This window comes from Dama dama, chromosome 11 (genome assembly GCF_033118175.1).
Source record: "Dama dama isolate Ldn47 chromosome 11, ASM3311817v1, whole genome shotgun sequence".
NCBI lineage: Eukaryota > Metazoa > Chordata > Mammalia > Artiodactyla > Cervidae > Dama > Dama dama.
Genome location: NC_083691.1, coordinates 92,350,908 through 92,367,740, shown reverse-complemented (window position 1 = coordinate 92,367,740; position 16,833 = coordinate 92,350,908). Strand labels below are relative to the sequence as shown.

General features: G+C 45.9%; 1 protein-coding gene across 1 annotated transcript; it reads left to right on the top strand.

Moving 5' to 3' along the window:
• The first annotated feature begins 8,097 nt into the window (after positions 1–8,097).
• Positions 8,098–16,381, top strand: BOLA3 (bolA family member 3). Its single transcript, XM_061155754.1, has 4 exons — positions 8,098–8,223; positions 10,809–10,932; positions 12,848–12,936; positions 16,117–16,381. The coding sequence occupies exons 1-4, from the start codon at positions 8,170–8,172 to the stop codon at positions 16,180–16,182; spliced, it is 333 nt and encodes a 110-aa protein (XP_061011737.1). The 5' UTR covers positions 8,098–8,169; the 3' UTR covers positions 16,183–16,381.
• The last annotated feature ends 452 nt before the right edge of the window (positions 16,382–16,833 follow it).

Sequence of the window (16,833 nt, the reverse complement as noted above, 5' to 3'; positions counted from 1 at the left end):
ACCCAAGGTCACATAGCTCTCTCCTGGCTGCATGTGGGGCTAGGAAAAATTTCTCGATTTTAACTTGGGGTGCAGAGCTCATAGCAAACTGTTTGAAAAATCCTGGATGGTACAAAAGCTTGGACAGGCTGCCATTCTGTGAACTTTTTGTTCCTGTTCTGTGAAAAGATGAAGAGTTTTCACTCTAATGTAAGTTTCTGAGTGCACTGTTTAGTTCAGCTGACGTTTTTTTGTAGCAAAGTTGCTAGTTGAAGGAAGTAGATTATTGATTCAGATTCTGGCCAAGCTCCTTATCTGTGGCTGACCAGCATTTTGAGTATCACTTCCTTAGAGGAACTTACCTGTTTTTGTTTTGTTTTGTTTTTGAGCAGGGAGGAGGGGGGAATACTTTTAACAGTTTTATTGCATAGGTAAATGCAATAGGTAAATGCAATACCTATGCAATGCATAGGTAACTTCCAGTGACCTATTGAGGGAGTGGCAGTTGAGAGGTACATTAGGGATTTTCAGTGTTTGTAAAACATGTCACAAAAGCTCAGACTTTGACTACATAGTTAGGTGGGTCTTTCTCTCTTGGCTGCATTTGTAAAAGTTCTGTATGCTCAAGAGTGCTAGGAGGCTCTACAACATAAAATGACTGCAATTAAAAAATCATGCAAATGAGGTAAGGAAACAGTGAAAGCCCAAGATAGACTGTTTTGAAAATCCTTTTCTAAAAAGGTTTAAATTCATGCTCTGGAGCTATTGTTGATCAGTGCATGCTCTTTTTGTCCTGTGTCATGCTGGGCTTTTGACACAGGTGAATAAAGCAAGATCCTGTTGTGGAGTTTATGGACCAGTGGATAAAAAAGATGTACTGGGTTGCTCAGAGTGTTCCTTTGGCTCTTAAGTAAAAATACACATTTTTCATTTCTACTTTACAATGTAGTCACCATTTTGTTCCACTTCCTTTTGCCATTTTTCAGGCAACTTGTGATTCTATCTACAAAAACTTTGTATCTTTTTTGAGCAAAGAACTATCCCAGGTTCCTTTTACATAAAGTCTTCCAGGGAATTGAAATTTTTTTTCATTCAGAGAATTTAGTAAAGACTGAAATACATGGAAATCTGAAGGTGCAATGTGGTGAATATGGCAGATGAATCAACTTCCCAGCCAATCTGTAGCAGTTTTTACCTGGTTATCAAGGAAACCTAGAAGATTGAGTTTTCTGTTGACTAAAATTCCAGTTGGTCTAATTGGAAGCAGTACTTTTTGGAATTAATCATTTGGTTTTCCAGAAATCGCTCATAACAGAGGACTCCCAAGAAAGTTTTTTTTTTTTTTTTTTTTTCTTAACTTATGTGGAACCCAAACATCAAAGTGATTAACCAAGCTTGTGCAAATGGTTTTCAATGATTGATTTGGTATTTTGAGTATGTCAACTATCTCCCTCCTGATGTAACATTATTCTCAATTGATGTCTTGATTTGATCACTGTCAACTTCAGCTAGTCTACCCAACTGTGGAGTATCATCCAGGGAGAAATCTCCAGCACAAAACCTGACAGACCACGTTCAGTATTAAAATAGCTACGTAAAAATTCACCAATTTTGATAGTGTCTTTTTAAATGCATGCTACAGCTGTCACAGTCTAACAAAGCTGTCCTGAATGAAGTTAAAGACAACTTGATGGGTTACAGTCTTGTTGGGGCAAAGGGGCTTGCATAACTCAGTGAAGCTTCAAGCCCTGCTGTGCGGGACCACCCAAGATGGACGGGTCATAGTGGAGAGTAACGACAAAACATGGTCCACTGGAGGAGGGAATGGCAAACCACTCCAGTGTTCTTGACGGGAGAACCGTGAACAGTATGAAAAGGCAAAAAGATATGACCCTGGAAGATTAGCCCCAGGTCAGAAAGTGTCAGATATGCCACTGGGGTTAAGCAGAGGACAGTTACTAATAGTTCCACAAAGAATGAAGCCACTGGTCCAAAGGGGAAATGACTCAGTTGTGGATGTGACTGGTTGGTGAAAGTAGAATCTGATAATGTAAAGAACAGTATTGCATAGGAACCTGGAATGTTAGGTCCACTGGACGTGGTCAAGCAGGAGATAGCAAGAGTGAATGTCAACATCTTAGGAATCAGTGAACGAAAATGGATGGGAATGGAAGAGTTTAATTCATATGACCGTTATATCTATTACTGTGGGCAAGAATCCCTTAGAAGAAGTGCAGTAACCCTCATAGTCGAAAGAGTCCAAAATGCAGTACTTGGATGCAATCACAAAAACAACAATAATCTAGGTTCATTTAATCCAAGTCTGCCCCAACCACTGATGCTGAAGAAACTGAAGTTGACCAGTTCTATGAAGACCTACAAGGCCTTCTAGAAATAACACCAAAAAAAAAGATGTCCTTTTTATCATAGGGGATTGGACTGCAAAAGTAGGAAGTCAGGAGATACCTGGAGTAGCAGGCAATTTTGGCCTTGGAGTACAAAATGAAGCAGGGCAAACGCTAACAGTTTTGTCAAGAACACACTGGTCATAGCAAACACCCTCTTCCAACAACACAAGAGATGACTCTACACATGGACATCACTGGATGGTCAATACTGAAATCAGATTGATTATATTCTTTGCAGCCGAAGATAGAGAAGCTCTGTACAGTCAGCAAAAACAAGACTCGGAGCTGACTGTGGCTCAGAACATGAACTCCTTATTGCCAAATTCAGGCTTAAATTAAAGAAAGTAGAGAAAACTACTAGGCCATTCAGGTATGACCTGAATCAAATCCCTTATGATTATGCAGTGGAGGTGACAAATAGATTCAAGGGAGTAGGTCTGATAGACAGAGTGCCTGACAGGAGGCAGTGACCAAAACCATCCCCCCAAAAAGAAATAAGAAGGCAAAGTGGTCGTCTGAGGAGGCTTCACAAATAGCTGTGGAAAGAACAAAAGGAAAAGCCAGGGAGAAAGGGAAAGATACAGCCAAGTGAATACAGTGTTTCAGAGGATAGCAAGGTGAGATGATAGGGCCTTCCTCAATGAAAAATGCAAAGAAAGAGGAAAACAATAGACTGGCAAAGACTAGAGATCTATTCAAGAAAATTGGGAGATATCAAGGGAACATTTCATGCAAGGATGGGCACAGTAAAACACAGAAATGGTAAGGACCTAACAAAAGTAGAGAGGCTTCCCTGATGGCTCAGACAGGAAAAAATCCACCTGCAATGCAGGAGACCTGGGTTCAATCCCAAAATTGGGAAGATCCCCTGGAGGAGGGCATGGCAACCCACTCTAGTATTCTTGCCTGGAGACTCCCCAAGGACAGAGGAGCCTGGTGGGCTACAGTCCACGGGGTCGCAAAGAGTTGGACATGACTCAGAGACTAAGCGCAGCACAACAGCAGGAGATTAAGAAGAGGTGGCAAGAACACACAGAAGAATACACAAAAAAGGTCTTGATGACCTGAATACCCATGATGGTGCAGTGACTCACTTAAAGCCAGACATCCTGGAGTGTGAAGTCAAGGGGGCCTTAGGAAGCTTGGAGGTGACAGGATTCCAGCTGAGCTATTTCAAATCCTAAAAGATGGTGCTGTTAAAGTGCTGCACTCAATATGTCAGCAAATGTGGAAAATTCAGCAGTGGCCACAGGACTGGAAAAGATCAGTTTTCACTCCATTCCCAGAGAAGGGTAATGCCAGAGAACGTTCAAACTACAGAAAAGTTGTACCCACTCCACATGCTTAACAAGATCATCCTCAAAATCCTTCAAGGTAGGCTCCAGCAGTATGTGAACCAAGAAATTCCAGATGTACAAACTGGGTTTAGAAAATTGCCAACATTTGTTGGATCATAGAGAAAGCAAGGAAATTCCAGCAACACATCTACTTCTGCTTCATTGACTACACCACAACCTTTGACTGTGTGAATCACAACAAACTGGAAAATTCTTAAAGAGATGGGCGTACCAGACCATCTTACCTGTCTCTTGAGAAACCTGTATGCAGGTCAAAAAGCAGCAATTAGAACCTTGCATGGAACAACTGACTGGTTCAAAACTGGGAAAGGAGTACAAGGGTTTATGTTGTCACCCTTTTTATTTAACTTATACCCAGAGTACATCATACAAAATGCCAGGCTGGATGAATCACAAACTGGAATCAAGATTGCCGGGAGAAATAGCAACCTCAGATATGCATATGATAGCACTCTAATGGCAGAAAGTGAAGAGGAACTAATGAGCCTCTTGAAGGTGAGAGTAGAAAAGGTGGCTTAAAACTCAGCATTCAAAAAACTGAGATCATGGCATCTGTCCCATTACTTTATGGCAAATAGAAGGGGAAAAGTGGAAGCAGTGGCAGATCTTATTTTCTTGGGCTCCAAAATCATTGTGGATGGTGACTGCAGCCATGAAATTGAAAGACGCTTGCTCCTTGGAAGGAAAGTTATGACAAACCTAGACAGTGTATTAAAAAGCAAAGACATCACTTTGCCAACTAAGGTCCACATCGTCACAGCCATGGTTTTTCCAGTAGTCATGTACGGATGAGAGAGTTGGACCGTAAAGAAGGCTGATCATGGAAGAATTGATGGGTTCAAATTGTGGTGCTGGAGAAGACTCTTGAGAGTCCCTTGGACAGAAGGGAGATCAAACCAGTCAACCCTAAAAGAAATTAACCCTGAATATTAATTCAAAGGACTGATGCTGAAGCTGAAGCTCTAATACTTTGGCTACCTGATAGGAAGAGCCGACTCACTGGAAAAGACCCTGAGTCAGGTGGCTCCCTGGAGGAGACAAAACCTGCACTGCCTTAAAAGATGGGTGGTTACAACATAACAGAATTTTTGCATAGTTTGTATAGGGAAGTCAAGCAGTCCAGTATTAGTGAAGGATATATTTCAATTGGACAGGTAGGTAGAGGTAAGTCAAATGAAAGAACTTGAGTTTTTCACTTTTAGGTGATGACTCTGAAGGATTTTAATTAAGCAAATAATGGACAAGTTTTCATTTCAGGTGGCTCCAACAGCAATTCCAAAAACTGAGGGTAGGAGGAAGATACTAAAGCAGATAGTCCAAAATAACCACTCCCCAGGTGATCCGGTTCAGTTCAGTTGCTCAGTTATGTCCGACTCTTTGCGACCCCATGAATTGCAGCACGCCAGGCCTCCCTGTCCATCACCAACTCCTGGACTTGATGGACTCAAACTCATGTCCATCCAGTTGGTAATGCCATCCAGCCATCTCATCCTCTGTCGTCCCTTCTCTTCCTGCCCCCAATCCCTCCCAGCATCAGGGTCTTTTCCAATGAGTCAACTCTTGAGGTGGTCAAAGTATTGGAGTTTGAGCTTCAGCATCAGTCCTTCCAATGAACACTCAGGACTGATCTCCTTTAGGATGGACTGGTTGGATCTAGGGGTTAAGAAATTGCTTTCTAATGTAGGGAACATAGGTTCAATCCCCTCGGGGAACTAAAATCCCAGTTGCCATGGGGCAGCTAAGCTCATGGCCTCGTGGGCCACGACTACTGTGCCTGCCTCCTCTGCAGCAAGAGAGGTCCGCAGGCTACAATGAAGACCCAACACAGCCAGGAGAAAAAAAAGAAGTGAGCTACTGTTATGTTATGTGAAGAATGTTGGAGCAAAAGTACTGATTTTCAGCAAAGGAAAGAAGGAATTTTTCAAATGCAGTTCAGTGAATTTAACACTGGTCTCTTAGTTAAAAATAACTAAACCAATTAAAATTGCTTTAGTGTTCAGTTCTGGCTCTGCTTGTTTCCAGTTGCACAAATGATGTCAAATGTGTATCTCTTCTCAGCTCTCCTTTCTTCTGTGCCTGCTTCATTTCCACTGTGGCACTACCCACATGGTTACAAAGATGGTCCCCAAGAGTACACCTACCAGTTTAGCAACCCAGGTGCAAATGATCCTTTATTTTCCTTAGTTCCCCAAAGTCTCTAGACCAATTCTGATTAGTCTGGCTCAGATCATGTGACCAACTCTAAGCCAATCCCTAAATCTGATCAACCAGCCTAGGTCATGGGATATGGTCTGCCTCATTGAGACCTCCCTGTTTTGAGTAGCAAAGAGGTGATTCTTCACTATACTCTGGAAGAAATATCTTTGGCAGTTTAGTTACATCTCTGAAGAAAAATGGAAAGTTTGTAAATTATCCCTAATCCCACCAACTCTAATTGTTAAAGAATCAAGCAAAGGAAAAAAAAAATGAGGCTATTAACAGTAATGCAAAGGAGAAATTGGGGCTTCCCAGTGGTAAAGAATCTACCTGCCCAATGCCAGAGCTACAGGAGACATGGGTTCAATCTCCGAGTCAGGGAGATCCCCTGGAGGAAGTAATGGCGACCCACTCCAGTATTCTTGCCTGGGAAATCCCATGGACAGAGGAGCCCGGCGGGTTACAGTCCATGGGGTTGCAAAGAGTTGGATACAATTGAGCATTAGCACTGATGAAAGGAAAAATTATGAGGGTCAAAAAGACAAAATTCAACAGTAAATTTAAAAAATCTAATTGGCTTTATTGACTGTTAATTCAGGCAGCATCTCATCTAGCCAGTAAAGGGGAGTTCCAGAGGGCTACAGAAATGAAAAGACTTAAAAGGCAAGTAAAAAGGTTATTTCAGGCTTAGGCAACCTACCCACAGGAGACAAAAGGTTTCTCTGTGACAGATTATTTTAGTGGTGCTGAACAGAATATTTATGACTGATCAGAAGACAAGGCTTGAACTGACTTTAAAAGATGAGTTGGTTACCACATAAGCCATATTGTTGCACAGTTTGCATAGGGAGGTACAAGCAGTCCAGTAATAAGGAAGGCTATATTTCAGTTGAGAAAGCTAAGTGCCGAAGAATTGATGCTTTCAAATTTTGGTGCTGTAGAAGACTTGAGAGTCCCTTGGACAGCAAGGAAATCAAACTAGTCAATCCTAAAGGAAATAAACCCTGAATATTCATTGGAAGGACTTACGCTGAAGCTGAAGCTCCGATACTTTGGCCACTTGATGTGAAGAGCCGAGTCATTGGAAAAGACCCTGATGCTGGGGTGACACAGGATGAGATGGTTGGATGGCCTCACTGACACAATGGACATGAGTTTGAGCAAACTCTGGGAGATAGTGAAGGACAAGGAAGCCCAGCATGCTGCAGTCCATGGGGCTGCAAAGGATTGAACATGACTTGGTGATCAGCCAACAAGTAAAGAGAACACAGTATCTCCCCAAGAGCAAAAGCAGAGAAATTTTAAGCTAAGGTTATCTGCACATTCATGAAAGGGCTTGGTCGAGGAGAATTCAGTCTAGAATGGGGGCAAAAGTTGTCAAGAGTCAAAGTTTTAGTTGATTCAAGTCAGGAGGGTCAGGGAAGGTCAATATCATTCCTTAGCTTCCAGTTGATCTGCTGGTTGAGCTTTCCAGCGGATGGGAGTGGTGTTTGAATTTTGCAAAACATCTCAAAGAGTTTGCCAGGCTATCCAAGGTCTGTGGCTCCAGTGGCTCTTCTGCTGAGCCATTTCCTGCAGGCACTTTAAATTCAGGGACATCCAAAACTGAGTTAGTCGACCCTCTTCACCCCAAACCTAGTCCTCCTCTACCCATTTCATTGTCCAAGCCAGAAACCTGAGAGTCATCCCTGACGCCTTCACCCCCTCTCCCTCCAATACTGTCTTCCAGTCCATTCACCTCCCAGGTGTCTGAGTCCACTCCTCCCATTCCTGCTGCTGTTCAGGCCTTTAGTCTCTGGACCACTGCGACTGTCCCCGCTCTTGCAGGGGCCAATGATCTTTCTAAACCCAAATCTGAAAACGACTCCCCTGCTTAAAATCCTCCCCCGGCTCCCTCATGGAGCGAGAAGTCGAAGCTCCTCCGTTTAGCAGCAGGTTTTCTGGTGGAGAGTAGGAATGGGGGCGTTCCACTTAGGGCACCAGGGTCCTTGGGACGGGGGAGAGTCGGAGCACCGGCTTCTAGGCTCTAGGCGGAGGCGGAAGGACCCACTGGGGGCGAGGGCTAGGAGGCAGACGTAGGGGCCCTGGGCGTCCTGGGCGTGCGGGGCGGCTCGCGGCCTCCGGACAGCAGGGGGCGGCCTCGCCCGTGGCGACGGCGGCTCTGGTCCCGGACTCCGCGTCTTTTGGGCGACACGGCGACCTCGGACGGCGGGCCGCGTCGGCCGGGCATGGCGGCGTGGAGCCCGGCCGCGGCAGGGCCTCTGCTTCGCGGAACCCGCCGGGTGAGCGTGGACGGGGACCGAGCCACTCGCCCCGGGGCAGGAACTGCGCTGGGACCGCGGGGCGGGCCGGGGTTGGAGAGACGGCCCGCGGAGGGCGACGCGCCGGGCCAGGGGCTTCGCCTCCTTTCTCTCATTCATTGATTTGCTGGTTCATTCATTCAGTGGCCCCGGCTACGGGTACTGAGAGAAGTGTCAGGCCCGGCGTGTGCTGGGGGAGCTCCCCAAGGGGGTGGGGGTTGAGGCCGAGGGGAACGGATACCTAAACAGTCGTAATCCAGCAGGCACGGAAAAAGCAATGTCGGTTTACTGAGCCGAAGACACGGGAGTCAGAGCCTGGAGTCGCGGAGTGCGTGCTGGTTCCTGTGACTGAGTCAGGACTCCGGAACGTCCTCCTGGCTTCTGTGACCTTGACCCTTTCCAAATCTCACACTCCTGGAGTTGGGAGCCAGTAGAGGGCACTCACCATACGTTCTCCTAATTTTTTCTCCCCCTTGCTGGTTCATTCTTCCTTCACTCCATCCATTTCTTTTGCTTTCCTCTCACATTCCTCCTTCTCTTGGACCTGCCTCCCCCAAGCATGAAAGGCACTGCTGCTGGTGACTTTCATTATGGACAATCGACATTCCAGGGGTTTTGTCAGTAGATTGCTGGTTTAAAGGCCACTGCCTGCAGATCAGCAGAGATGAGGGAAAGACTTTTCCCAAAGAGTCATAGTGCTAACCCCACTCTCACCCTTTAGTGACTGCTGCGCTGCCTGCCACCTGGCTACCCTCTGCCTTTGCCCCCAGCCCCGCCCCCAGGGCACCGTTTTCAGAGGAGGTCTGCGATCCAGCCAATCTTACCCAGGTCCACAACATAAGATTCTGTCCCTCTGAACAGCAGTCAGTCTCCCTCCAGATCTATCTCCTGACCTGCATTTCAGCTGCCTGCTAGAATCAGGACTTCTTTGGGGGTGCCTAGTACATATGCCGGTTTTCTCTGGTGGCTCAGCCGGGAAACAGTCCGCCTGCAATGCGGAGAACCTGGGTTCGATCCCTGGCTTGGGAAGATCCCCTGGAGGAGAGCATGGCAACCCACTCCAGTATTCTTGCCTGGAGAATCCTCAAGGCCAGAGGAGCCTGGCGGGCTCCAGTCCCTGGGGTCGCAAAGAGTCAGACACAACTGAGCAAATGACAGCACAATACATATGCCCTGAATTGTGTGGATATTTCCCCCTGCTCATTCATTCACCCATCACTCAAGTTCTCCTGAGGGCCTGCCCGGTGTCAGTTCTGGAAGACTACAATAGCAGGACAGACCCATGTCTTGGCCTCTAAGACCAATTGGTGAAAGAGTCAGTGCACAGGGTATTTTAAAGAAGGTGCTCTGAGGTTCTATAACACAGGACCCTACTCTAGGCCATCAGAAAAGGCCTGAAGATGGGCAAGACTGAGGGGGTGAAGGGATGGTAGCTTCAGCACCAGCATGTGGTGAACAGCACTCCACCCACCATCCTCCTCCAGCCAGGGAGCCTGGCACTACTCCCTTTTTAAGGATACTCTTATCTGGGAATCTTTCCTGACTTGCTTCAAAAGGCATTGTTACATTGGCATCAAGAAGACTGTGTAAAAAGTCCAAAATCTGACACTGAAGCCCTGCCATACTTTATTTTCTTTTTTTCAATATTTATTTTTACTTATTTGTTAGGCTGCACTGGGTCTTAGCTGAAGCATGCAGAATTTTTTATCTTTGCTGCAGCATACAGGAGCTTTAGTTGCAGCATGCAGACTCTTAGTTGCTGCATGTGGGATCTAGTTCCCCCACCAGGGACTGAACCCAGGCCCCCTCCATTGGAAGTGCAGAGTCTTAGCCACTGGATCTCCAGGGAAGTCCCTGCCATGCTATTTTCAGTCTCTCTTTTCAGCATGTGCTTACCCTAGCCAAGGGGCTGCTGACATGATTTTCTGCGTCTTCATCCCTAAGGGTTGAGACACATTCCCATCAGAAGCACTGGCTCCTTAGGGTAGCCATTGGGGGAGGGAAGAATGTTACTTCCAATGGTAAATAATCTAAAAATGTTCCTCTTTCAGGTCCTTTCACAGAATTCTGTTTCTTCTTTCCAGTAAGGATTGCAGAGAATAGCTGCCTTATAGCAGTAGGTCACAGGGTTATACCCACTGGAGAGAATGTGGAATGTTAATCAGGCCTGAAGGGTGGGTGCTGTTTGCTCCCATTAGCACATGGTCAGCGGCATGCTTGCCCAAGCAGGGCATGCCTGGCCTCTCCTGGTCTGCATCTTACTATGGGATCCAACCTTGGGCATATCACTTGGCACTTCAGGCACCTCACTAAAGCTGTCTTCATGATAGGGTGTCACTGTCGTGAGGAATAAACATCTGTTGAATTAACTTAGGGGCCTTGTTATCTCTGGAGTCCAAGTTAGTTATTTACAATTCCACTCCTCGCTCAAAAAAAGTTTATTCTGCATCCTGGGGAACTTCAATGGACATCTGATGCCACGCAGTCCTCCCAATTTAGCCCAGGGCCCTGCCTCACAGGGGAGGTCAGAGGGGCCTGCACAGTGACTCTCCTCTGTTCTGCGGCAGCTTCCTCTTCTCCACTGGGCCCAGCGCACCTTTGCCTCACAGACTGAGGGGGAGCTCAAAGTGACCCAGATTCTCAAAGAAAAGTTTCCTCGAGCTACAGCTATCAAAGTCACTGACATTTCGGGTAAGGTTTGCTCTCATCTCTCCCACAGAGTTTGGTAGGATGTTACTTGCCGGAGGGGAACAGGGCAGGGGACTGGTACTCACCACCAGTGGCTTCTCAGTATGTGTGGGTTTTGGACAGATCGACCTTGGCCTCTCCTCCCGGAAGGGGTGGAGGTGGGAATGCAGAGATTTCAGCGGGGAACTCAGGGGACTCAGGGTTGCCAACCTGGCCCGGCTCAGATTAGACTCCTCTCAGTCACCCTGGGGCTCAGCTCCAGTCTTTAGTTTGACTTTGAGATGAGCCAGAATTTAATTTCCCCACATTCTTCTGACACCCTAGAATGCCAGAGCTGGAACAGATTCCAGGAAGATTGAGTCCAGAGAAGCCAAAGAACTTGCCTGGCCCTTTACAGGGAGGCAGCAGCAGGACCAGGACCCAGGGAGACTGTCCTGAGCCCAGTGACCAGCCCTGACCAGGCCCTGCCTTTCTCGAATGGCCGCTGGGGCCTCAGAAGTTCAGGCTGACTGTGTATCAGGAGCAGGCTGGGCAATCAACGTCTGCCCCCATTGGACGGGAAAGATAAGGCCTTTATCCAGACACGCATGTGGACGAGTTGGCGATTCCCACACCCAGACAGTCTTTATCAGTCTCCATTGCTCTAGGGCTCACTGGCTTCTCAGAACATAACATTTATAAGGATCAGGAGAAAGTTCAGAGAGTCCTTTTATCCTGGTCACTATAGGAAATGAACCAATCTAAAGATCTGTCAGAATGGCAGGTTGAGTGAGCCCCCTGCAGGGGTCCCAGGGCAATGCTGAGGTCTTGATGTCACCAGTCCTGTACCTGCCACAGGCCCAGTTAGGGCGGAGCTGGAACTTGACCTCTGGTCTGGCTCTGCCTAGTCCTGGGTAGAGTGCAGAAAGGGGATCAAGGCTGGGAACCTTGGTTTAGCCAACGTTTAGTCTCCTAGAACATATAAGAAAAGCTTAACAAAGCCTATTGAATGAATGGCACTTTCTTGCTGAGTTGTTTCATGCTAGAGCAGCACATTTTATTTTTTTATTTATTTGTTTGTGTCAGGTTGCAGCATGTGGGCTCTAGTTAACTGACCAGGGATCGAACCCAGGCCCCCGGGATAGGGAGCACAGAGTCTTAGCCACTGGACCACCAGGGAAGTCCTAGCAGCACATTTTATTGTTATCATTCATCAGCCCTAGCTCTCAAGCCACATGGAGACAAAGCTTGGTCTAGGGGTAGATGGGTCCAGACAAACTCTGCCTTGAGAGCTGTCCCTTACCGGCCACAGCCCAGGGGGAAACCCTTAATGCAGCTTGTAGACCAGGGGTCCTGGAGAGCCCAGCTCTGTGATTAGCACATCTTCACTGTTCATTGTAATGCTGTGTTCATATCATTCAGCTTTCTGCTGAATGATAGCATTCAGATCATCTCTCTCACACTTCCTTATTCCTTTACTTTCAGATATGACTGCACGTGGTTTTCAAGTCAGATTTTCATGTGTTTTTGCATTTTTAAAAATACCAATTGCTGGTCCTTTAGGAAGTGGGACATTGAAATTCAGTCCCTCCCGTCTTCTTCCATGGCATTTGCTGGCTTAATAAAAGGAACTAGTAGGACAACTGACATTTCTTAGGCTTTGCATGTCTTGTGCCTTATCTTTCCTATCCTGGAAGCAGTAATGCTGGGGAATACAAGCGCTTTGCAGAAGGAAGAGCACATTTGGGATTGAGGCAGCCTGCCAGGAGGAGGGCGGGATCAGATTGTAAGCCATGATCATCTAACAATCTTAGCAGCTTTCTGCTGAATGATGACATTCAGACCTTCTTTGGATTGTGTGGTACTTATTCAAGGACATAAGGAACTGTGGTTGCTGTAACTTAATAACCAAAACACTTTCAAATGACATTTATTTCAGGAGGCTGTGGGGCAATGTATGAAATTAAAATTGAATCAGAAGAATTTAAAGAGAAGAGAACTGTCCAGCAGCACCAGATGGTTAATCAGGTCAGTAGAGGCAGCAGTGCTGCTTTGTCACATCTCTGCATCTGAAAGGGCCTGCAGGTGGAGACAGCATTGTACTCCCCATCCTAGGAAAGCACAGTGCAGTTCACATCATGTGAGCAGGACTCCGGATCTCAGAAAAACATAAACTGAAGCTATCTGGGATTGTATTGTAGGCAAATACGAATTTTACTCAAAATTGAAAACAGGCCACCCAATAGTTATTTTATATTTCCCTGTATAGTACTACCAATGTTTACTGTTATTATTGCATATTGAATAGTGTTTGTAAACATAAGACAATAAAAGGTACATGTTCTTGTAGATTTGAAGGTTTCATTTAAGCCTCTTTTAGGACTACTTTACAGGTAGGTAAATGGAGGCATGGCCTGATTGAGAGCTGCTCCAGCTGTCCCAGACCCAATGACAATAGCAGGGGGCTGGAACATCAGATTTAACCTGGTTAAGGCCCAGTGTATTCATGATCTATGCTTATTTTGCTTGCAGTTTATACCAGCCTTGACCCTTGCACCTGTGTCTATAAGCTCACCCCTCCATCAGTGTGTTTATCATTCTGGAAAATTGGACTTTATAACCTAGTTTAACTTTTGTAAAGCACAGCTCTGGCCATGAAAGTCCAGTCCAGGTGTTCCAAACAACTCTTCCAGGCCTTTCCCACCCTTCTTGGCATGGACCCTCCCTCTGGCCCCTGCCCATTGGTCTCTCCATGCTTCCGGCCCTTTGCCCAGATCAGACCTCCTGCCTGGGCTGCCCCTCCCTCACTTCTTTGCTAGGCTCACATGCTGCCTCCCCACCTGCCTAGCAGGGAATAAATGCCCTCCACCCTCTGAATCCAGCCTTTCCTGCCTTGTGTCCTAGATACTTAGGTCCATGGATACTCTGGTTCCTTGTTGGATCCATCTTCAGATCCCCTGGCTGTGGGCACAGAAGGCCCTGGGGCATGCTGGTGGTCACTGGGCGGTCTGAGGTGCAACCGCAACCAGTTCTGTCCTCCAGAAGCACTGCCAGCCCCTTGTGACCCCAGGGATTGGGGCCAAGGTAGATGACAAGGCAAGAAGACCTGGCTGGCCCAGATCACCCCCAGCTGGTAGAACTTTGGGTTTTGTTATCAAAACTACTCAGGCTGCCTAGTGTAACTGGGCTCCTAGAGGGTCTGTTAATTACAGCACATCCCCTGGCCTGAAGCCCTGGTCACAAGGATGTAGGTTCTGGAGTTAGACTGCCCACATTTCAGATCTGGGCACTGCCGCTTTCTTGTGACTGCTGTGTGACTGAGCAAGTTACATAACCTCCCTTTGCCTCAGTTTCCTAATTTGTAACAGGGAGAGTAACAGGATTTGCCTCAAAGGGCTCTTTCAAGGATTAGTGGTAAAGTCATGTAAAGCACTGGGAAGAGTGTCTGCCACACGGTGAACCCTTCATCAATGTCAGCTGCCATCACCATCATCTTACCTGTAAGCACTGCGAGGAACCTGCACCAAGTCCAAGGGGCATGACGGCACTTTCCTCCACTTGGGAGAATGTCATCTATATCACCTTGGGCTCAAAGTTTCCTTTGGGCCCCTACTGGTCTCTCTGGTCCCATCCTTGCTGGAGAACCTTGCTCACTTGTCTGTCGTTGCCCTAGGAATCTGACTGTGCAGGCCAGCCCTGCGTCTGTTTTCTTTTTTTGTAAATTTTATTTTATATTGGAGCATAGTTGATAGAAGGAAAGGAGAGCTGGCCTGGGTTTGGTTACTATTTTACAGAGAAATTAAATGTTTAATGCCTGAAAGACTTTCCATTTCAGAGAATTCATCTCCTGGTATTGGTGTACTTTTAACCTGGAGCAGCTACGCAGCCAGGCCCACAACCACTGGGGCAGGGTTGGCAGGGCAGGAAGGCCTGAGCCTGACCTCCGGCCCCATTCAGGTCCTGCAGCTTATCTCCTGGGGCTGCAGGGACTAAATATCTATTTGATTGTGGTTCCTCATTTACACTTGGGCCCTGACATCATTTGTAGCCTTAAACAAATCTCTTAATTTACAACGTTATTTATTCTGATCTAGAGTAAAATTGGGGAATTGGTGCTGGTGAACATGGTTTTATTTTTTAAAATATTTTTACATGAAGCTACATATATTTTTTCTTTTATTCAAGTAATTTTTAAAAATTTTGCCCATGCTGCTCAGCTTGCTAAATCTCAAGTTCCTCAACCAGGGGTTGAACCCAGGCCTCTGTTGTGAAAGTGCTGAATCTTAACTACTAAACCACCAGGGAGCTCCCAGTGTGGGTTGTTTTTTTTTAATATAATTTTGTTTCATTTATTTATTTTTGGCTAAGCTGGGTCTTGGTTGCTGCAAGGGCTTTTCTCTAGTCATGGAGAGTGGGGGCTTCTCTTGTGCGGCAAGGCTCCAGGCTGCACGGGGTTCAGCGGTTGCGGTTCTCAGGCTCTAGAGCTCAGGCTCGGGAGTTAACGTGCATGGGCTCAGTTGCTCCGCAGCATGTGGGACCTTCCTGCATCAGGGATCAAACCCACATCTCCTGCGTGGGCAGGCGAATTCTTTACCACTGAGCCACCAGGGAAGCCTTCTCGGTGTGGTTTTAAAAAACAGCTGTTCTTTGCTCAAAAAGCAAAACACAAGGAGCAGCCTAAAAGTCCTTCACTGGGGCAGCCTAGAAAGTTAGAATGCATATAATGGAACACTGTGCTGACCCAGAAAAGAATGAGGCTGTGCTCTATGCCTGATACAGAAAGATCCTGTGTGAGGGGAAAACAGTGTAGAACAGTGTTTGAAATGCTATCATTTGTGGCTTAAAAAGGTAGTGCAGTGGAATATATATTCATATTAACTTGAACATGCATTTTCTTAAATTCTCACAAAGATACACATGCAAGTAACAACAGTTTTATATTTGGGAGGGAGGTGGAAACTGGGGGACACCTGTGGGAGGGAGACTTCAGGACATGCTTTTTTATGCCTTTTGATTTTTGAGCCAACTTAAATAGCGATTCCAAGAAAAGTGTTTTCCAAAAAAAAAAGGTTAAGATTGTTTAAAGAAAGTGTGTGTGCAAAGTGTCCTACAGAGATAAAGCTATTAATATATAAAAATATTCCAGTAGAGACTCACTGTAATCAGTGTCAAATACAAAACAATGATGATGCTCTTCTGCTTCCCTAGGCACTAAAAGAAGAAATCAAAGGTATGCATGGATTGCGGATATTTACCTCTGTCCCCAAACACTGACCACACGCTTGCTGCGTTGCTGCTGCTGCAAAAACTTTGGATGAATCTTACTACCACCGTTCTTTCCTCAGCATATGACAAAAAGTTTATCTATTTTGTTCATAGACATTTCCATATTGTAATTATAAAAGAATATGGTATCTATTTAGATATTAAATTAAAGGCAACAGATAAGTAAAATTTTTTTCATTACAAAATATTTACTGAATCCTGCTCTGTGCCTAGGCAACATTCTTAACATGGGGATAATGTAATTAATAGACGCAGACCAAGAAAGACTATATGAAATTTTTGAAGGGTCATGAGTAATACTTTTAGTTCCTTTATTTCAGAAACATGTCCTTTTATTCAAAGTGATCTTGTCTTTTGAACAGTTCTGTCCTGATGCTAGAGGCAGAATGGAGTGCAAGCTTCCTTGTCAAGAAACTTTGTTTTTTCTTCTCCTCTATGAAACTGCTCAGGTCCCTTAATCGTACCGAAAAGAAAGGAAAGACTCTGGTTTTGCTCCTCCCTTAGTTTACCACTGTCTTTCCCTTTCCCTCCAAACTTCTTACCAGAATGATTCTGGACCCTCAAGTTTCTTACTTCCTGGAGTAGACTCTGAGGAGTGTTGGTTGCCAGGTTAGGGTCTTCTTCAAGTCTGAAGATCCC

Excerpts from the sequence above, each read along its gene's own strand:
- BOLA3 (XM_061155754.1), top strand. The coding sequence starts at position 8,170 with ATGGCGGCGTGGAGCCCGGCCGCGGCAGGGCCTCTGCTTCGCGGAACC. Across the intron at positions 10,933-12,847 it reads CAAAGTCACTGACATTTCGG|GAGGCTGTGGGGCAATGTAT; the intron begins GTAAGGTTTGCT and ends CATTTATTTCAG. Across the intron at positions 12,937-16,116 it reads AGCACCAGATGGTTAATCAG|GCACTAAAAGAAGAAATCAA; the intron begins GTCAGTAGAGGC and ends CTGCTTCCCTAG.